Source organism: Eucyclogobius newberryi, unplaced genomic scaffold (assembly GCF_026437365.1).
Source record: "Eucyclogobius newberryi isolate DKJ021-1_F unplaced genomic scaffold, fEucNew1.0.hap1 SCAF_5, whole genome shotgun sequence".
Taxonomy (NCBI): domain Eukaryota; kingdom Metazoa; phylum Chordata; class Actinopteri; order Gobiiformes; family Gobiidae; genus Eucyclogobius; species Eucyclogobius newberryi.
Window position 1 is genome coordinate 20,217,012 of NW_027316167.1, and position 19,720 is coordinate 20,236,731.

Consider the following 19,720-nt stretch of genomic DNA (forward strand, 5'->3'; position numbering starts at 1 on the left):
AAAGGCACAAACAAAGCAGCCGTATCTTCTTAGGGAAGTGGGCGGGTCGTAGTTAGACAAGCTTAACCGCCATTGGTCCATTTCACGCAAACGGTTCAGTTTAAAAGTCCAGCGGTGACGCAGTTCTCCAAACAATGGAACCGCAGCGCTGTTTTGTTTCGACTACGTAAAATCTGTTCTATTGTGGCGTTTAGTTTACTCTAGTTTCCTTCTTTTATCAGCCCAATGCACGATGGTTACCAAGAGGATCCGCTCCGAGTACATGAAGAAATTCAAAGACCCCAAATGGGAGACGTTCAGTAAATGCTATGAGGAGATGTTGAAATACAGGCTGACCCGCAGGCTGCTTGAGCAATCTCACAATCCCTGGTTTTGGGGAGAATCGGACACTGACTCTGACTGTGGGGGCAGAAGTCCTACACCCCCGAGTCAGTGTCAGACCGAAGCACCCAGAGACAGAACTGAACCAGAACTGGAAGAGTGCGAGGCCATAAGGATGAACAAGAAGAGAGAGACCGACCCCGCAGTGCCCAGGCTCATCCTGTCAGGAGATGAGAACACAATCCAAGGTAGTATGAGCAAATCATGTAGTAATAGTGTAATGCCACTTAGATTATACTTTCTACGAATTGTTTTGTCTTTATTTCATGTTCTGTTGTAGGAGTGGCTGGAGAAGCAGAGGAGAGGCTTGAAAGGGGGTGTAATGGAGGTGGAGAGGTTAAACTGTTGCCTGCACTACAGGGGAAAAAGGCAGAAGGTAGCCTTAATATTATCTAGACTTTTAACTAAAGACACGCTATGTAACTTTCTGGAGGTGCATCTGCATTATTTCATGGAAATGGCATAAATTAAACCATACATCTGAACATTCTCTATGGAGTTTTATGCTACAGGAACATTTCCATGGAAACAAGTAGGGAGGAGGCTCTCCTCCAGGTTTGTGGTGATAGCAAATTGGTCACATTCAGAACACATAATACATGTTTATAAAAACATGTCCAGACAAAAACAACCAATGTTATAAAACATTTAAAAAGATTAAGTACTGTTGCTTTGATTTTTTTATGTTACATTGTGTTACCTTGTTGTTTTGCTTTGTTTTTACCCTTGTGTTTTATATGAAATTGTATACCAATCATATTTCTGTTTTCATCCACAGAAACGGCGGGGCCTAAAACACAACTAACTTCTAAACAGAGTCGAAGTCAACGAGTCAGACCTGCACCAACACAGCAGATAAAGGAGAATGTTAAAGAAAACCGACATCCATTCATTTTGTATGCATCAGGGGAGAAGGACTCGGACATTGCACGAAGAAAAACACACAACGTGCGGCCTGTTGCTTCTACCAAAGAGGTAAAATTGTGTTTGTATGTGTGCGCCCTTTTACATCAGATTTCATCATTATTCCCCACTGCAGATTCATGAGTCGGCCCTACGCGCGAAGACCCGGAGGGAAGTGGAAAGACAGCTTCAGTCCCAGAAAGCGGAGCGCAGACGAGCCAAATCTGCAGATGTGGGCAAAGCCAGGCTGAAGGTGGTGGCACCAGAGTTCAATCCATGGCTCACTGAGTACATGCGCTGCTTCTCTGCACGCTCTCGATAGAAAGGGCATCATTACCCATCCATCCATCCATCCATCCATCTTCTTCCGCTTTATCCGGGGCCGGGTCGTGGGGGCAGCAGTCTGAGCAGGGACTCCCAGACTTCCTCCTCCCCAGACACTTCCTCTAACTCCTCCGGGAGGATCCCGAGGCGTTCCCAGGCCAGCCAAGAGACATAGTCTCTCCAGCGTGTCCTGGGTCTTCCCCGGGGCCTCTTCCCGGTGGGACATGCCTGAAACACCTCCCGAGGGAGGCGCCCAGGAGGCATTCGGAACAGATGCCCGAGCCACCTCAGCTGGCTCCTCTCGACGTGGAGGAGCAGCGGCTCTACTCCGAGCTCCCCCCGTGTGGTCGAGCTCCTCACCTTATCTCTAAGGGAGCGCCCAGCCACCCGGCGGAGGAAACTCATTTCGAACGCTTGTATCCGCGATCTTGTTCTTTCGGTCATTACCCAAAGCTCATGACCATAGGTGAGGGTCAGAACGTAGACCGACCGGTAAATAGAGAGCTTTGCCTTTTGACTCAGCTCCCTCTTTACCACAACGGTCCGATGCAGCGACTACATCACTGCAGCCGCTGCACCAATCCGCCTGTCGATCTCACGCTCCATCCTTCCCTCACTCGTGAACAAGACCCCGAGATACTTGAACTCCTCCACTTGGGGCAAGGACACCCCACCCACCTGGAGAGGGCAAGCCACCTTTTTTCGGTCGAGAACCATGGCCTCGGATTTGGAGGTGCTGATTCTCATCCCAGCCGCTTCACACTCGCAACCGCAAACTGTCCCAGTGCATGTTGCAGGTCCGGGTTTGATGGAGCCATCAGGACAACATTGTCTACAAACAGGAGAGATGGAATCCTGTGGTCCCCAAACCGGACACCCTCCAACCCCTGACTGCGCCTAGAAATTCTGTCCATAAAAATTATGAACAGAACCGGTGACAAAGGGCAGCCCTGGCGGAGTCCAACATGCACTGGGAACAGGTCTGACTTACTGCCGGCAATGCGAACACATCTCCTGCTCCGGTCATACAGGGCCCCGGACCCCGTACTCCCGGAGCACCCCCCAAAGGACACCCCGAGGGACACGGTCGAAAGCCTTCTCCAGATCCACAAAGCACATGTGGACCGGTTGGGCAAACTCCCATGAACCCTCAAGCACCCGATGGAGGGTATAGAGCTGGTCCAGTGTTCCACGACCGGGACGAAAACCACTTTGCTCCTCCTGAATCCTAGTTTCGACTATCGGTCGGATTCTCCTCTACAGTACCTTGGAATAGACCTTACCCGGGAGGCTGAGGAGTGTGATCCCTCTGTAGTTGGAACACACCCTCCGGTCCCCCTTCTTGAACAGAGGGACCACCACCCCTGTCTGCCAGTCCAGAGGCACGGTCCCCGACGATGTCGCAGAGACGTGTCAACCAAGACAGTCCTACAACATCCAGATACTTTAGGCATCATTACCACAGTATAGAATTGTACCATTGTTTAGAATCAAGACGCCATTGCTGCCTATTGCACATAATTCAAGTTCATATACATTTGAAGTGATTTTGACTGTATGTGCCATCTTTACCTGGGTTAGACTACAAGCTTAAAAAAGTGGGAAGAGTTAATATGTAGAATCACATGTAGAAGCATGATACAAAGCAACGATTTACAGAAAAGACTACAACTATTACCAACAATAGAGATAAAAGTAACTCATTCAGGTGAAACATAATTTAGATTGTTTTGTTGTTTTTGTATAGGTTATTTGCATGGATGAGGGCCACATTTTGCTTCACCCATTGCTCTGAAAAGCCACTTTTAGCGATTATTATTATTTGTAAATACAACATTTTGAATTAGATTTGTGCATGTTGACTTTATTTGCTCCTGTGAAGAAAATAGTGTGTTCCTTTGTGCAATAACGTAGGCTTACTTCTGTTCTGTTCTGTTCATGTTTGAAGTTAAATTAAATTTCATCTTATAAAGCTATAACAGTGAAAGTGATTCTTGGGCTGCCCAGTTAACTGTTACAGCCCTCTTTTAAAACTGAAAGCTTTATTATATGTGCTCCAGTGCTTAAAATGATCCAAAGCTAGTAATTGTTATTTTTACATGGGTAGGGGTTCTGGCTTTGAATACTTGCTGGTTGTTGATATAAGGAGTGATTTGAAATGCACTTTATGGAAACTTTATAATAGAGCTCTAAATACCTTGTGCCAAAATGTTATTATTGGTCTGTAAAAGACAAATGTTGATTGGACTAAAAGGTACTTTGTGGTATTTTAGTATGTAAAGAAAATGGGAAGACCTGTATAAACTGTGTAGTCCATTATTGATAGCAGAATTAGCTGCATTTGTACATTTGAGTGAACATGTAAGTGACAATCAATAAAGAGTCAACCGAGTTTAGAGGCTGTTATCTTGTCTATATTACACTTCATCCCATGTTAGAGCAGTTTGACTGATGTGATGGAAAACCACAGGATGGTTTGTTTGGCTGTTTGTTATAATGTGAACATTTAAATCATTCACATTGTCTACATACTGTTTTATATCAAACGGCACCAAACATGTTAATATACAACAATAAAAGTGTTTTGTTTTTATTTATTTTAAAAACATAAGCCTTTATCATACAGAATAAATTATGACATATTTAACATATAAATAAAAATCAAGGTTATAAACACAAGACAAAAAATTTGTTGTGCAGGAAAAATATATGTTGGTTCAAATGCTTAACTGTGTTCACTCAGTGTGTACTTGATTTGAATGTTTGTCTACATGTAGTACACTTTCCCATAGAAACTCATTAGAAACAAATCAAGTGCACACAAAATGGCTTCTTCTTCATAACGTTACACATGAAATGCATCAGTATTAGTTCTACTCCAGAGCAGCAGCTGTCAGTCAGTCAAAAATATGAATTTACAAGCCAAGACATACTAGGCACATACACAACATCAGTCATTTTGGATTAAAGGAGTGTTTAACAGCCAGCCGAATGTGCCTTTAGCTTTTATGCAAATTATTACATATTTTCACTGCTCCAAATATTTTGTACAATCAGATATGGAAATGACACCACCACCTCCGTATTTATATATAAAGAAACAGTTTTGAATGATTGTTTTAAAATGTATAAAGAGCTCATTCATACAGTCATTGTATCACAATGAATGCAATACAATTGAATATAACACACTAGCCATGAAAAAGATGCAAGATATGATTTTTTTTAGATATAGATATCTTTTTTCATTATGAAATACTAAATATATTCTTACATGCCTCCATTTCCATTTGTATATACAGAAATACAGAATTATAGGACATAGTACAATGCTATGGGAGGGAATGCAGGGGTTTTGTTTACAAAGAGCCTTATTAATGTCAGGATCAAGATGGGTCTCTGGTGACACTGTTACAGAAATGGGTGTGTATTACTAATAAAAGGAGACCCATGGCTGTTCATAATCTTTGTATAGTAAAATCTCATCATAAGTGAAATAATAATATCTATATGGGAAGTAAATATCCATTCTGTCATTAAAAGACAGATAAGTGTTTTTTTATACTGTACATTTACAAGTAAATACATAGTTCTAGACACAAGACTTTGAGGACTGGTGGTCTATTTGTATTGCAAGTTTGTTGATGGTGAAATGTTAGTCCTTTGTTACCTGAAACTTTCCAATCTAGATGTGGCTTGAAGTTCTCTTTGATACGCAAATGCATAGAGGGGTTTGAAGGATCCATGCGAAGGGTGAAGTTCAAAGATCAATGAGCAGTCACTAGCAGAGCGCAACCCAGGAGTCGTGGGCTTGTTCTTCCTCTGGTCTTCACAGAGCTGTTTGCTAGACACTGAAAAAAAAAACAAAATATAGCCATTTAAACATTGGTACGCAATAATGACATACTCAGATGCTTGTACCTTGTCTGTGTGGGGTAATTACTGCATGTCCTCTAGCAGCCGCACTCCTGAGTGCCCTGAGGCTGAGCTCGCCGAGGCGACCGCAGCTGCCGTAATGCAGCATCACCATACTGAATACCTGAGCCCATCCTCTCTGGATCCAGTTCTCCTTAGAACCACAAGAGGAGTGTCAATAACAATAACAGGTTTGATCCATTTGAATAATTTTAAATGAGCATCAGCTCTACAGTGTAGGACAGTGACTAAAACCTGCTTAAAAGGTTGACATAAATATTTATACTGTACTGATTCAAACAGTACCTGACTCAATCTTGTTGAGGATTTTCCGAGCGCATTGGACAAAGGCTTCTTCAACATTCTCCCCAGTCAGGGCACTTGTTTCCAGGAACATTAGCTCTAAGAAACACTCACAGATATAATCAAAATGATAACTGATTTATTATTATAGGCATGCAATACATTTCTACCAAAAATATTACCATTTTCTTGTGCAAAGCGAGACGCCTCCAGGAATGTGACTTCTCTATCAGCGTCCAAGTCCTTCTTATTTCCACAGAGTATTATAACAATGTTCTGACTGGCCAGCATCCTGGCATCGCTTAACCATGTAGTCAGAGCGTTGTAGGTTTCTCGACTAGACAAACAATAATATACAATAGTCAATTATTGTTGAAATCATTTTGGCCCTTGTTTGTAACCGATTTACCTGGTTATATCGTAAACCAATAAGGCTCCTGCTGCTCCTCTGTAGTAACTCCTGGTAACTGACCTGAAGAATAAGAACACACTTGCGCTAAAATGAATAAAGCAAATAAGTGAGTGAGTGACTGTAATCACAATCATGTCATTTTATCTAGATTATTCAACAGCGTTCATAAAAAAAAAAGCTTTTTTTTGTCAGTACAGCTAATAATCATTAAGTCTAAAGCTGAAATGTATGGTATATTTGGTATTTAATGGTATTTTTTTTATTAAAAAGACGGGCAAGGATACAGACACAGATGTATCATTGCTTGAGAATTGTCCAAGATTTAAGAATTAAGGAGATGTACTGGACCCACAGCTATCATTTAAAACATGTCTCAAAAAAAACAATGACAAAAATCAGACAGCATTTAAAATTTTCCTCACATAAGAAACCTAACCACAAACTCTGCAATCATGTATTTAAACTCACTGATTTTGATCTCCTATTTAGATGGAAATTTACCTGTTTGGCTAAAATCTTTACATATTTACATGTATAACGTTCATTAATTTGTGTAATCTGCTTTACAAATAAATTAAATACAAAATATAAGTTACTCTATTAAGTATCACTTACCTAAATCGCTCTTGACCTGCAGTGTCCCATATCTGTAATTTGACCATTTTATTGACCACACTGATGATCTTAGAGCCAAATTCCACCCCAATGGTGTGATTAGACTCATCCTTAACTATGAAAAAACACAATATAAAATCTGTATATTTCTAGTGTAACATTGACACAGATGATACTTGTACTTACATCTTTTCTCTATGAACTGATGCAACAAACAGGACTTGCCAGTGCCAGCATTGCCAATCACCAGGAATTTAAAGAGGAAATCTGAAAAGTTACATCGACAAAACATTTTAACACAAGGGAAACATAACGACATTAAATAAATAGTTATCCTGTCCCAACAGAGCAGATACAGGCTAAATAGATGGGCACCATTGCCTCTAGGATCATCCAACATCCTCAAGACAAGCTGAAGAACTGCTCTTATTGATAGCAATTCGTCTCAAAATTAGCATTTCTTTCTTTTCTTTTTTTTTGAGGTTTGTTATGCTGAGAGGGCCAGTATCCTTAAACCATGGCTGATGGCAAGGTTAGCCTCTATGCTATTGATCTACGATGGGAAACAAGAAGACCCCACCACACCTGCTTTATTAAGGCGATATAAACGTAAGTAAAGTAGTTTATCATGGGGCTTTCTTACCGTACGACTCTGACATGTCCACGGTGCCTTCGCAGACCAGAGGCAATGAAAACAGGAGGGTGACAGCAGCCCAAAGTGAGCAAAACAGTCTATGATTATTTCCGTGGATTCCCAGCTGATTTCCCTGCGACTTCTGGCACAACGGAATGATTCGTTTCAGAATAAAATTTAATAGTTTCAAAATAAAATGATCTCCTCGAGAGTTCAGTTTTACAGCGAGAGCGTGGTAACATTACCGTCAATGTAACATGTTTTTTTTTAATCAGAATCACAATTTCTGATGTAAATAAAACAGTGCAGTTCAATGTTAATGTAATTTAATGCAGCCACAGCAAGAGCGAAAAATAGTACTGAGAGCAGATCTGGCAACCTCGATTCGCTGCTAACGCTAATGCTAACTAGCAGCGGGCTCCTGTGAGATAAAGATTAATATGGCAGCTATTCTTCCCATCATCAGGCCGATCTGCGAGAGCAACCCTGCCACTCCAGGAGCGCAGTCAGTCAAGGTACAATGTGGGCTATGCTGAGTAACACGCACGTTTGGTCCAAAGAGTTTGCGTGGCCTTATATGCTATTTGGAAGCGATGTGGGTTGCATTATTAGCGCACCCCTTTGTTTTACTTTTCTGAGCTTTACAAGTCTTGATTGATTGAATTGTTTTATTATTCCTTGTTTTGACCTCAAATGTACCCATGAATCCAGTTAGGTCTCTTTGGGTAGATTAATAGTTGGTTAAGAACCTTTACATTTATAGTTGTTAAGATACTGTATTTTATATATCTCAGGAGGATGTCCTTGAAGAAGTGTCCAATGATGGAAGCCAGGCTCCCAAAAGACGGAGGATGGGATCTGGAGACAGTTCCCGGAGCTGTGATGCCTCCATCCAAGAGCTTGGGTGAGAGACACTGTTGTTTTCTAGTACTCGAGCCCGGAGTGGACTTGGTTTTATATACATTCAACGCAGACATTTACTTTGTTTTCTATGATATTTGCTTGCAGGCCAACTTATTTTCCAGCAGAAAATTTGACAGAGTACAAATGGCCCCCAGATGACACTGGGGAGTACTATATGTTGCAGGAACAGGTCAGCGAGTATTTGGGAGTCACATCCTTCAAGAGGAAGTACCCTGGTACGTGTTAATGATTTCATAGTATGCATGATTTTCAGTAAGTAATCTATTCCAAAGATGTTTGTATAGAATTATTTTTATTTTTTTTAGAAATGGAGAGAAGAGATCTATCCCATAAAGAAAAGCTGTACTTGCGTGAACAAAATGTTATCACTGAGACACAGTGTACCCTAGGTATTACTACTACTTAACAATAGTTAATAAATTGTACAGCACTCATTTTTGTCATTTCCATCCAGGTCTGACAGCTTTACGGAGCGATGAGGTGATAGATCTTATGATTAAAGAATATCCCACCAAACACTCAGAATACTCTGTTATACTGCAAGAAAAGGAGCGTCAGAGAATTGCCAAAGAGTATTCTGTAAGTATAGTACTAATTCAAATTCATAGGCGCTGCATTTGAACTTTATATTGTTATCTAACAGTTTCTGTTCCATAGCAAATGCAGCAGCAAAATCCACAGAAGGTAGAGGCCGGCAAAGTTCCAGAGTACATTAAAAAAGCTGCAAAAAAAGCTGCAGAGTTCAACAGTAACTTCAACCGTGAACGAATGGAGGAAAGAAGAGCCTACTTTGACCTCCAGACACATGTATGTTCATAAATGACAATGTCTTTCAAAGCCTTCAAGTTCACTAACGTTTTTAGTTTTATCATAGATTATTCAGGTCCCGCAGGGCAGATTCAAAGTCCTGGCTCCAGAGCTGACCAGAACCGGCCCCTATCCTGTGGCCCTTATCCCGGGACAGTTCCAAGAGTTCTATAAAAAGTAACATTTTAATAAAACCATATACCTTGTATTTGCTTTGTTTGAGTGCTTAATGATTTTTTTATCCACAGTTACTCTCCCAATGAACTGCGATACCTGCCATTAAACACAGCTTTGTTTGAGCCTCCTTTGGATCCAGACCTCCCCGCCCTAGACTCCGAACCAGACTCTGATGATGCAGAGGACGGCAAGGATAATAAAAGGAAACACTCATCTGTGAGAGTCTGCATATATTATTTTCAGCCTTTTATTTATATTTATTTTTCATTTTTAATGGGTTTTCCAGTTATGATGACTTTCACACTTTTGATGATCCGTTCTCCAGGACAGCTCATCAGGCAACACTTCAGATGTGGAGAGCCAAGAGGGAGGCGGACCACGGTCTAAAACCAAAGAAAAGGCACAAGGCAAAGACAGCCACCGACATTCGTCCTCACACAAAGGAAGCTACAAGGTAGAGGACAAAAACAACTGAACTCTTCTCCAACAACAGCTACAGCACTTTTCTACCGCTCTCTTTCCTCACTTTCCCACCCCACTACATAGACCCACCTTCCCTAATTTTTCTTACTTTCCTCCGGCTCTGTTGATAGCATTTTGGCTATGATATAGTGGACAGTGGTGTTTTTAAGGTTTATTTTACCATGTTCTTTAAGACTGTGTGCAATAACATTTTAAAGGAACAGTCCAATTTTTACGGCACTTTTCATGTTTTAGAACAACATTTAAATTTTCCATTGATTGTTTATAACATACCTCTTTCCGTACTTGCGATCAAAAGCAATGTTTTGCTGCTAGTAATACTTAATTATTGCAAATATATAGACTTGTATAACCACTTGTGGTTTTGGTTGTGTAAAGGCAAGTTTCACAAGTTATATTTTAACAAAGTGGAGTGATCTTATTCTGTTTTACATAAAAAATGTTTCTGCTCCACTCGAAGTGCTGTCAAAAATTTAAAGGACATCAAAAACATATTTTGCTGTTTGCACATTTGCTGAGCTGGTACACTATACAAATGCTTGTGTTCTAATTTTTAGTGTTTTGATTGATGTCCTCTTTGTTTAAAGAACTTTCTTTCAAACTTTTGGCAATTCTTGTTTTGAGCAAAATGAGTGAAATGGGTCAGTTTAAGTGGTTACAATGTTAAAATGTTCTGAACCTTACATGTATTAATAATTGTTTTGGTTCATTTGCACATTGGTTCTATATACAAGAGGAAAATATTGTTGGAAGTCTACTCGTAATAATTGGCAAGTGCAAACCTTTTATTGGGTTTAAAGTAACAATTAAGGCGCTTGAAAATGCTGAATGCAAAAATACAGATGTATTGTCTGAAATGTGTGGTCCATGTTTTTTTCTTGATGGATATTTATGCGGAAAACATTCTATTATTGTAAACCGTTTTCCCTTCACATCAGTGTTTTTCCACAGGTTTTCCCCCCACAACATATGGCACCTGCTTTGCAAGTTCATACATGCATAGTGTCGTATCCAATTATATTTTACTTTATATAATCTACTGTCAGAAAGTTAAATGTGTTCTTATTTATCAAAACAAATATTTGTACAATATAAAACAATTACAAGACTTATAAGCCAGCACTGTTTAGATATTATTATTATCATTATTATTATTATTATTATTGCTGTATTGATAGTTTTAACCCAGGGTTATTTTTTTTTCTGGATCGTTTGAGATGAGCATGAATCCTCTCCAAATTTTGTTTTAATTATTATTTAACTAGGCTTTTGCGCATATTAACTGTAAACCTTTAAATGTGCCTAAGTAATTCTGTAAATTTCCACCTCTTTATTTTCCTTCTGCTGCTTTGTCTTTTCCCTACTTTTCTTCTTGTTCTTCTTCAACCTCTACCTGCTCATGACCTCTCACTACATCCATTGTCTTGTGTTTTACTGGACAAATGAAGATGTATACATATGTATATGATAAACCAAATCTGGTAACACCTTGAAATGAATTATAAAATTTACACAAAACAACATTGTTAAAACATTTTTTTTATACAGTTTCTGCTCTAATCTTCTTATTTAAATTCATGTTTTACATTTTAAAGAATAAAAATGTAGTGATTCTGAGTAGTTGCAAAAAAAAGGCTCCTGTTGTAGTGTTTCTGAAAGCCACCGATCACTAAAATAAAAGCGGTGTCGATCATGTTGCCACGGTAGTGCAAATGCCAAGATCACCAACGACACATTTCACATTTTGAAGCATTATTCTCCTTGCAGCCTAAGATCATTCCCAATGCTATATGTGGCATTTGCCAGAAGGGTAAAGAAGAGAACAAGAAGGGAAAACCTGAGGCGCTTATTCACTGCTCCCAATGTGATAACAGTGGTAAGTTCTGTTTCTTTTTAAATACATTTGTAAAAAAAAGTGTGTGTATATATATATATATATATATATATATATATATATATATATATATATATATATATATATATATATATATATATATATATATATATATATATATATATATATATATATATATATATATATTTTTTTTTTTTTTTTTTTTTTTTTTTTTTTTTTTTTTTTTTTTTTTTTTTTTTTTTTTTTTTTTTTTTTTTTTTTTGCTGCTACATCAATTACCACTTAATAGAGATTTCTTGAATCGCATGTGTCTAGATGGAGAGAAAATTGCTCTATAGCATTTTTATCGATCTCATTAGCAACAAACAAAAATCATACTTTGTGCTTGATCTTATCTGCCCTTTACCACAGGTCACCCATCCTGCTTGGACATGAGTGAGGAGTTGGTGAGAGTGATCCAGACCTACAAATGGCAGTGTATGGAGTGTAAAACGTGCACAGTGTGTCAACAGCCCCACCATGAGGACGAAATGATGTTCTGTGACAAATGTGATAGGGGCTTTCATACCTTCTGTGTTGGAATTGGACACTATACCAACTGGTTAGTTCATCATTGGAGTATCACTTACATATTTTGCCTTTCTTTTACCGTTTTTCTAAATGAAAATATTTTCTTTCAGGACTGTGGTTATGCGAGGTTTGTGACAGAGACTTCGCCACTCCGAAAAAGAAGGGTGGAGCCAAAACACCAAAAAAGTCCAAGTCGGCTCAGAAGTGACAGTTCCTCATAAAGGCCAGTTTTTATATTTGATTAAAGTGAATCATGTTTTCTACATTGCCTCAGTTAACTGAAATCGAAAATCCATCATGAATCCTCATAAACGTAGTCAGGTATTGGTACATGCACTGTTTTTAAGCTTTGTTTTAGTGTGGCCTACCACACTATTTTAAAATATGTTAACATTAATTATTATTGTTTAAGAACCTGAATGAAGTCTTTACTATAGTTTGGAGATATGTTGTTATTGTGACCACTAGAAATCCTACAATTTAGTTTGATGTGTTTTGTGTGTCATTTCTATCGTTTTTAAGTATTTTTTTTTTTTTCAATAAACACATGAATGTAAATGAGAATTTTCAGACTAAAACTTGTATTATGACTAAAACATATGAAAAATGAGTTGGATTTTAAAACAAATATTTCTGTCCCTTAGCCTTGGTCTTAGCCAGAAACAAAATAACGTTTTTAACGTCAATAATGTTTTTTCTCCAGTCTCTTATCTTTTTTTGTATTATTTTTTTTACCTATTCTTCTTGTACTGATTCCAGGGGAACTGCCGTAGTGATAGCCAAATGAAGCCCCTTGAACCATAGCTAATTGTATCGATACATGAGTCGATGCCTCGCAAGGTTATTCATTTGCTCCACTACGCCATCTTGTGGTCAAAATTGTTTTATGCATGTCACAAACCAAATGATAAACAATTTTATGGAGAAAATAACAATTACACAAATGATAAATAATCTACCCAATGATGATTACTTATTCAATAACAACAGATGGTATCACATTACATTATCTGCTCCCAAGACGTCTGCAACACCAGACCTTGCATTAGTCTTTAACTATTGCAAAGATTTAATTGACCACCACGTTGTGATAAGGAAAATTAAACATTATTTTTTAATTATTTTTTTTACGGCAAACCACCTCCAAACCAAAATAAAGTATTAATTTTGAGTTTACCCAGGCAGGCACTGCCACAGATTATGAGGCAGCGCTTCTTCTTCTTTGGTGTTTTGTGACGGTTGGTATCCAAGCGTTACATTACCGCCAGACTTTATTCCTTATTCCAGCTTGCCTTCTTCCACGTCAGACTGTATTCTTTAGACTTTTAAACTTTAAACGTGTTTTTTATTGTCAAAATTCTTTATTACAAAACATTTATAACAGACAATAAACGGTTAAATTCTTCCACGACGTCATTGTGCGCTTTGATGTGATACTGAAACAGGCACGTGACCGGTGTCTGAAAAGCGCTTAGACTCACTTTTACTCGTCACGTGTTGTTTTTTAGCAAACTAACGCAAGCCTCGTAACCGGGCTTCATTTGACACGCACCATTTGACTCGGTACAAGCCCGATAATATAAAAGATCCATGGTACAAGCCTCGGCATCAAATGACCCGTCACTACTGACTCACTCTGACTGATTGGAGGTTTCCTTTAGGGGGCGCTACTTCCAACTTGGCCGTGTTGATCTAGTAAAAGAAGAGGCTGCAGTGATACAGCGAGTTTGAGTTCTTCAGACAGATCACCTAAAGATTTGTTTTTACAAAATGCTCTCTTCGCTTTCTTTTGGGGATACCGGGAAAATGAAAGAATACCACTACACAGGTGCCGTGGAGCATCGGTTTTCTCCTTACGCTTTTAATGGAGGGTAAGTGAAGTACTGATCAGGAAACCAGTTAGCTAACATGCTAAGTAGTGAACACTAGCGCTTCCTTTTCATTCTCAGTAAATAAAACATGGGGGTTGTTTATTTGATACTGGCGTGACAATCATAACGCATAATCATTGGCTCATCTATATTTATCTGAATTTAAACGTTTTAATTTAATGGAATTGTCGCCCTTTGTTTCGGTTTCATTTGCATGGCTTCTATTGTATTGGCTCATACGTTATTACCATTTATTTCGCTGTGTTTTTCTTCTGCAGGACTGTTTTGGCTGTTGCTGGAGAAGACTTCGCCATCGTAGCTTCAGACACCAGACTGAGTGAAGGTTACTCCATCCACTGCCGGGACTCTCCAAAGTGCTACAAGCTGTAAGTACACGGCTCTTGCCAAATGCCTGAATTGTAACTAATGGTCATTTTTTGTCGAAGTTACTTTTTGTGCTATGCATTGATCTAGAGCCTTTTGTTGTTCATTTTAGGACAGACACCACTGTCATTGGCTGCAGCGGTTTTCACGGTGACTGTTTGACCCTGACTAAGATAATTGATGCCAGGCTAAAGGTTTGTTTTTATTTTGGTACCTGCCGCACAGCTCTTCAATATCACAGTTGTGTATACTCAGTTTAACAAGCTGATGATAATAACACAGATCATTTTCTTTGCAGATGTACAAACACTCCAACAATAAGATGATGACATCTGGAGCCATTGCAGCTATGTTGTCTACAATCCTGTATGGCAGGCGGTTTTTCCCCTACTATGTGTACAACATCATTGGTGGACTGGATGAAGAGGGTAGGAGTTACCAGCATGCCATCTATACTTTTCTGGAATGAATAATGAATAATCCAGTTGCGTTTTTGTTTTGATATTGCAGGAAAAGGTGCAGTCTACAGTTTTGACCCAGTGGGATCCTACCAGAGAGACACCTACAAGGCTGGAGGATCAGCCAGTGCAATGTTGCAACCACTTCTTGACAACCAGGTACATTGTTCAACCATTTTTTATTTTCTAACCTTAATGTTGTAGATGTTTCTAACAACAATGTATTCTACAGATTGGTTTCAAGAACATGGAGGGTGTCCAGCATGTTCCTCTGACAAAGGAGAAGGCAGTTCAATTGGTCAAAGATGTTTTTGTCTCTGCTGCAGAAAGAGATGTGTACACTGGAGATGCTCTTCGGATTTGTTTGATCACCAAAGAGGGGATGGATGAGCAGACGATTCCACTAAGAAGAGATTAAGCCCTGTTATTTTGTTTCATTTCTATCTCCGAACACCATTCAGATCTTTTGATTTCTTAAAACTGGTTTTGGTCCAGAGATGAGTTTTATTCATATTTCTCTTTGATTCTCTGAATCTGTAAGCCTGTTGTATGAAACTAAAAGCACTTGTTTCCTCATTTGTAATAAATTGAATTGATAACCATCCTATATTTGAATTCTGTTCATTGACAATGGCAACAAACCCTTTCTGATTGATTGTGTGGTGGTTAGCTCTCGTGTAGCTTAGCTCTCGTGTAGCTAATAGCCTTTATATGCTGTCAATTATTGTACTATTAAAATAAACTCAATACTAGTTGAATTGTATATGCATTATTCACTTAAGGAGTAAAATGTCACCTAAGATTTTAAATTACCCCCCTAGATCTTGTATTTAACATTTTAGAGAAATGTAAACAATCTTAATGTAACTTTAAAAAGTATACATTCTTAGAGTTATGTATGGGATGCTCAAGCAATAAAAATGCATTTAATTACAAATATGTATTTATTTGATTAATCAGAAAATGCTCAATTTTTTTTAAACAAAAACAAGGGCTGAACTCAGGCGTAGTACTGCAGGTTTGCCTTCTTTTTAGCCTGGACCTCCAAGATTCCCTCCATGTAATCTTCATGGTTGAGCTCGGTGGCACCACGGCGAAGTGCAATCATTCCGGCCTCAACACACACTGCTTTGCACTGGGCTCCATTGAAATCATCTGTGCAGCGGGCGAGCTCCTCGTAGTTCACATCAGGACTGACGTTCATCTTGCGGGAGTGGATCTGCATGATGCGAGCTCTGGCCTCTTCATTCGGCATGGGGAACTCAATCTTTCGGTCAAGACGTCCAGAACGCAGCAGTGCTGGGTCCAGAATGTCCACTCTGTTGGTGGCAGCAATTACCTACAAATATAATACTCATTAGTACAATCAAGACATTTGATAACTAGAAAGAGGGCAAAATGTATGAGGGACCATTACCTTGACTTGCATATTGGGCTGAAACCCATCCAACTGGTTGAGCAACTCGAGCATGGTCCTCTGCACTTCTCGATCTCCCGCCTTCTCACTGTCAAATCTTTTGGTGCCTATGGCATCCAGCTCATCTATGAAGATGATGGATGGGGCTTTCTCTTTGGCCAGAGCAAAAGCATCCCTCACTAGTTTGGCACCATCTCCAATGAACATCTGAACAAGCTGTGGACCAGCCAGCTTCAGGAAGGTGGCCTTGGTCTGTGCAGCACAAGCCCTGGCCAGGAGGGTTTTTCCTGTGCCAGGAGGGCCATACATCAGGACTCCTTTAGGGGGTTGAATGCCCAGGTTTTCAAACTTTTCTTTGTGGTTCATAGGCAGGACAATGGCCTCCACCAGCTCCTGGATCTGCTTGTCCAGACCACCTATGTCGCTGTACTGCTCCGTGGGACGCTCATCCACCTCCATGGCCTTAACTCTGGAGTCGTACTCGGTGGGTAAGGTCTCCAGGATCAGATAGGAGTCTTTGTTGACTCCTACCAAATCCCCAGGCTTGAGTTTCTCGGCGTCTACCAGACCGATCACCGGTAGGAAGTATGTCTGCCGAGTGGATGTTTTAATGACGGCGCACTTTCCTTTTCTCTGGGAGTCCAGGTCCACATTAGCCCCATCTTCCTCTTGATCATTAGGGTCCACATCTAGGAGCTCGATCACGTTGGAAACCAGGTACGGAAGAGTTTTGTTCACCTTTATCTTCTCCGTGTTTTCCTTGATTTTATCTTTCATCGCCTGAAGTTCGTGAGTAACTCTCAGAACCTCACTCTTCATGATCTTTATCTCACTGTCGAGCAGACGAGTGCGCTGAACTATCTCTTCAGTGGACATTTTTAACACTTCTTCCCCGATTCCATCCTCCACTTCGTCCCAAACTGATTTGTCACTCAGCGACGCCATCTTTTCTCTGCTGCGGCTGTGACTCGGGCGGAAATAAAGGTCTGCTTCCGGAAGTTCCCCCCACTCGCGAGAGGACTGACTCCACCAGCACCGAACTCAACTGTTCAGCCTAAACCCCTGTCCCTTGTGTAAGTACTTTGGATTGGTGCAATTAATCTTGGTGGTCTGGCATAATTTCTCATTATTCGCCATTTTCTGGTAGTCTTTATGGTCTTTGCCGACAGAATGTTACGAGTTTATGTGCACAAACATGCTAGCCTTAGCCCAACAGCTAACCCTGGCTAACTTTTAATTGGTAGCTCTTGCAGTGTTTTCATCGTCTAATTGTACTCGTTTATATGTTTAAATATTATTACATATAAAGTGATTAGACCTTAATATTGTACGTAAGGTTAGGCTTAGATAATTTTTTTTCGTACGATTGCTTTCCTGTTGCTTTTTCAGATTCATGCTTTCGTGTTAGCTACACAACATTTTGTTTGCTATTTTCTTTAACGTCAGACCTCTTTACACAGGCCGAGCTGTCGCAGAGTTGTTGTTTTTATAGAGCTGCCTACAACAAATCTCCGCAGGTGACTGGCAGTGGGCACACCTGAAGAAATGGACCAGAACAACAGCATAACACCCTTTCAGGGACTGCCCTCCCCGGTAATGTCCCTTCAGTGTCAGTTAAAGTTGTATTCATATTGAGTTACATACACTTATGATGTTAGGTATCTCTCTACAGAATGCCATGACTCCCGTTATGCCTATGTTCAGTCCAATGATGCCCTATGGTTCAGGGTTGACGCCGCAGCCTGTGCAAAATACAAACAGCTTATCAATTCTGGAGGAACAACAGAGGCAGCAGCAGCAGCAACAACAGGCCAATGCAGGTACAATGTACAAAACATTGAATAATTGCCTTTCTTAAGAACAATCATTTAAATGAGCTAAAACTTATTTATCTTTCAGGGCTGCCAGGAACGTCAGGTCAAACTCCTCAGCTATTCCATTCCCAAGCTGTTGCTGGAACTACTACCACAGCACTTCCAGGAAACACTCCCCTCTACACCACCCCACTGACGCCCATGACCCCAATCACCCCAGCCACCCCAGCGTCGGAGAGCTCGGGAATAGTGCCACAGCTACAGTAGGTTCTCTTTGCATCTCTTGCTGTGTTTAGCAAGAGGACAAATAAAACTATGCTGCCATAAGTTGTTTTGATACCTTTTCCTCCCCCCCCCAGGAATATTGTATCTACTGTCAATTTGGGCTGTAAACTGGATTTGAAGACCATTGCCCTTAGAGCTAGGAATGCAGAATACAACCCGAAGGTGAGGCGTGAAGCAGACTTCAATTTTATCCCTTTTTTCTTCTTCAAAAAACAACAACTTTGTTTTCCCTCCATTTTGTAGCGGTTTGCTGCTGTCATTATGAGAATAAGAGAACCAAGGACCACAGCACTTATTTTCAGCTCTGGGAAGATGGTCTGTACCGGTGCAAAGAGGTGAGCTGGGAAATCACATTTTATCAACTCTTATTTATATTTTAAACAACATAATTTGCTCTTTGTTTCAGTGAGGAGCAGTCGAGATTAGCTGCTCGGAAATATGCACGAGTGGTTCAAAAACTTGGGTTTCCAGCAAAATTTCTTGATTTTAAAATTCAGAACATGGTGGGTAGCTGTGATGTCAAATTTCCCATTCGGCTTGAAGGATTGGTCCTTACTCACCAACAGTTTAGCAGGTAAATTAACCCTCCGCTTAACCTGTGTGTAATATTTACCACTAGTTTGTTCAACCCCTTTTGCTCTTTGCAGTTACGAACCTGAGCTCTTCCCAGGATTAATATATAGAATGATCAAACCCAGAATTGTCCTGCTCATTTTTGTTTCTGGGAAGGTTGTACTGACGGGTAAGGGAGAAATTCTATGAAATTTATGTGTTCTTTTGTTCAGGATCTTGTTTACATTTGTTTTTTATATTTCAGGTGCAAAGATCAGAGGAGAGATCTATGAAGCGTTCGAGAATATTTATCCAATCCTTAAAGGCTTCCGGAAAACGACATAGAAATTTTATCTGCCCTCCGTGGCATCTGAAGTTTTTTTACCCCAGTGAAGTGTCAACAGTATGTTGATCTCTATGGACTGCGGAGGACATTTTATCATTTTAAGATCTGACTTCAGCCCCGACTGTGTAAATAATACTGTAAAGAAAATGTAAAATAATGGTTAGGAGGAGTCCGTCACGGACTGTTTTTTTAATTGTGATTCATGTTTCATACATTGTATTTTTAACAATTCTTTTATTAGTTTAAAGGTATACACATGCTCTTATATTTGCAATGCCCAATGTTGCAAC

The 19,720-nt window shown here is 39.8% G+C and overlaps 6 protein-coding genes across 7 annotated transcripts; 4 read left to right on the forward strand and 2 right to left on the reverse strand.

The window, feature by feature from the left end:
• The first annotated feature begins 49 nt into the window (after nucleotides 1-49).
• ccsapb (centriole, cilia and spindle-associated protein b) lies at nucleotides 50-4,000 on the forward strand. The gene is made up of 4 exons (XM_072464879.1): nucleotides 50-569; nucleotides 662-757; nucleotides 1,160-1,356; nucleotides 1,421-4,000. Exons 1-4 carry the CDS (start codon nucleotides 233-235, stop codon nucleotides 1,604-1,606), a joined length of 816 nt encoding a protein of 271 aa, XP_072320980.1. The 5' UTR covers nucleotides 50-232; the 3' UTR covers nucleotides 1,607-4,000.
• Nucleotides 4,001-4,346: 346 nt separating this feature from the next.
• Nucleotides 4,347-7,633, reverse strand: rab4a (RAB4a, member RAS oncogene family). Its single transcript, XM_072464880.1, has 8 exons — nucleotides 7,497-7,633; nucleotides 7,040-7,120; nucleotides 6,854-6,968; nucleotides 6,236-6,298; nucleotides 6,009-6,163; nucleotides 5,830-5,925; nucleotides 5,530-5,677; nucleotides 4,347-5,459 (listed from the first exon to the last, which is right to left on the reverse strand). Exons 1-7 carry the CDS (start codon nucleotides 7,510-7,512, stop codon nucleotides 5,562-5,564), a joined length of 642 nt encoding a protein of 213 aa, XP_072320981.1. The 5' UTR covers nucleotides 7,513-7,633; the 3' UTR covers nucleotides 4,347-5,459; nucleotides 5,530-5,561.
• Nucleotides 7,634-7,780: 147 nt separating this feature from the next.
• On the forward strand, nucleotides 7,781-12,689 carry phf10 (PHD finger protein 10). Of its 2 annotated transcripts, none has more exons than XM_072465042.1 (12): nucleotides 7,781-8,002; nucleotides 8,282-8,391; nucleotides 8,496-8,626; nucleotides 8,717-8,800; nucleotides 8,866-8,990; nucleotides 9,069-9,218; nucleotides 9,286-9,395; nucleotides 9,467-9,617; nucleotides 9,721-9,849; nucleotides 11,646-11,754; nucleotides 12,145-12,334; nucleotides 12,414-12,689. In XM_072465042.1, the coding sequence occupies exons 1-12, from the start codon at nucleotides 7,928-7,930 to the stop codon at nucleotides 12,436-12,438; spliced, it is 1,389 nt and encodes a 462-aa protein (XP_072321143.1). In that variant the 5' UTR covers nucleotides 7,781-7,927; the 3' UTR covers nucleotides 12,439-12,689. The 2 variants fall into 2 exon arrangements, with proteins under 2 accessions (XP_072321143.1, XP_072321144.1); XM_072465043.1 differs by having other exon boundaries at nucleotides 7,791-8,002; nucleotides 9,467-9,611; nucleotides 12,414-12,686.
• Nucleotides 12,690-13,969: 1,280 nt separating this feature from the next.
• psmb1 (proteasome 20S subunit beta 1) lies at nucleotides 13,970-15,618 on the forward strand. The gene is made up of 6 exons (XM_072465380.1): nucleotides 13,970-14,174; nucleotides 14,453-14,560; nucleotides 14,671-14,752; nucleotides 14,857-14,986; nucleotides 15,069-15,175; nucleotides 15,249-15,618. Exons 1-6 carry the CDS (start codon nucleotides 14,074-14,076, stop codon nucleotides 15,432-15,434), a joined length of 714 nt encoding a protein of 237 aa, XP_072321481.1. The 5' UTR covers nucleotides 13,970-14,073; the 3' UTR covers nucleotides 15,435-15,618.
• Nucleotides 15,619-15,941: 323 nt separating this feature from the next.
• On the reverse strand, nucleotides 15,942-17,413 carry psmc3 (proteasome 26S subunit, ATPase 3). Its single transcript, XM_072465367.1, has 2 exons — nucleotides 16,434-17,413; nucleotides 15,942-16,355 (listed from the first exon to the last, which is right to left on the reverse strand). The coding sequence occupies exons 1-2, from the start codon at nucleotides 17,376-17,378 to the stop codon at nucleotides 16,017-16,019; spliced, it is 1,284 nt and encodes a 427-aa protein (XP_072321468.1). The 5' UTR covers nucleotides 17,379-17,413; the 3' UTR covers nucleotides 15,942-16,016.
• Nucleotides 17,414-17,893: 480 nt separating this feature from the next.
• Nucleotides 17,894-19,695, forward strand: tbp (TATA box binding protein). The gene is made up of 8 exons (XM_072465369.1): nucleotides 17,894-18,026; nucleotides 18,106-18,253; nucleotides 18,333-18,510; nucleotides 18,607-18,694; nucleotides 18,776-18,867; nucleotides 18,939-19,106; nucleotides 19,180-19,274; nucleotides 19,350-19,695. The coding sequence occupies exons 1-8, from the start codon at nucleotides 17,979-17,981 to the stop codon at nucleotides 19,427-19,429; spliced, it is 897 nt and encodes a 298-aa protein (XP_072321470.1). The 5' UTR covers nucleotides 17,894-17,978; the 3' UTR covers nucleotides 19,430-19,695.
• The last annotated feature ends 25 nt before the right edge of the window (nucleotides 19,696-19,720 follow it).

Coding starts and splice junctions, on each gene's coding strand:
- ccsapb (XM_072464879.1), top strand. CDS start 233: ATGGTTACCAAGAGGATCCGCTCCGAGTACATGAAGAAATTCAAAGAC. Junction 570..661: donor AGATGAGAACACAATCCAAG/GTAGTATGAGCA, acceptor GTTCTGTTGTAG/GAGTGGCTGGAGAAGCAGAG. Junction 1,357..1,420: donor CTGTTGCTTCTACCAAAGAG/GTAAAATTGTGT, acceptor TCCCCACTGCAG/ATTCATGAGTCGGCCCTACG.
- psmc3 (XM_072465367.1), bottom strand. CDS start 17,378: ATGGCGTCGCTGAGTGACAAATCAGTTTGGGACGAAGTGGAGGATGGA. Junction 16,356..16,433: donor AGCCCAATATGCAAGTCAAG/GTAATGGTCCCT, acceptor TTATATTTGTAG/GTAATTGCTGCCACCAACAG.
- tbp (XM_072465369.1), top strand. CDS start 17,979: ATGGACCAGAACAACAGCATAACACCCTTTCAGGGACTGCCCTCCCCG. Junction 18,511..18,606: donor GGAATAGTGCCACAGCTACA/GTAGGTTCTCTT, acceptor TCCCCCCCCCAG/GAATATTGTATCTACTGTCA. Junction 19,275..19,349: donor TGGGAAGGTTGTACTGACGG/GTAAGGGAGAAA, acceptor TTTATATTTCAG/GTGCAAAGATCAGAGGAGAG.
- psmb1 (XM_072465380.1), top strand. CDS start 14,074: ATGCTCTCTTCGCTTTCTTTTGGGGATACCGGGAAAATGAAAGAATAC. Junction 14,175..14,452: donor CCTTACGCTTTTAATGGAGG/GTAAGTGAAGTA, acceptor TTTCTTCTGCAG/GACTGTTTTGGCTGTTGCTG. Junction 14,561..14,670: donor TCTCCAAAGTGCTACAAGCT/GTAAGTACACGG, acceptor TGTTCATTTTAG/GACAGACACCACTGTCATTG.
- phf10 (XM_072465042.1), top strand. CDS start 7,928: ATGGCAGCTATTCTTCCCATCATCAGGCCGATCTGCGAGAGCAACCCT. Junction 9,219..9,285: donor ACTTTGACCTCCAGACACAT/GTATGTTCATAA, acceptor GTTTTATCATAG/ATTATTCAGGTCCCGCAGGG. Junction 9,850..11,645: donor CACACAAAGGAAGCTACAAG/GTAGAGGACAAA, acceptor TTCTCCTTGCAG/CCTAAGATCATTCCCAATGC.
- rab4a (XM_072464880.1), bottom strand. Junction 6,969..7,039: donor TCAGTTCATAGAGAAAAGAT/GTAAGTACAAGT, acceptor GTTTTTTCATAG/TTAAGGATGAGTCTAATCAC. Junction 6,299..6,853: donor GCAGGTCAAGAGCGATTTAG/GTAAGTGATACT, acceptor CTTATTCTTCAG/GTCAGTTACCAGGAGTTACT.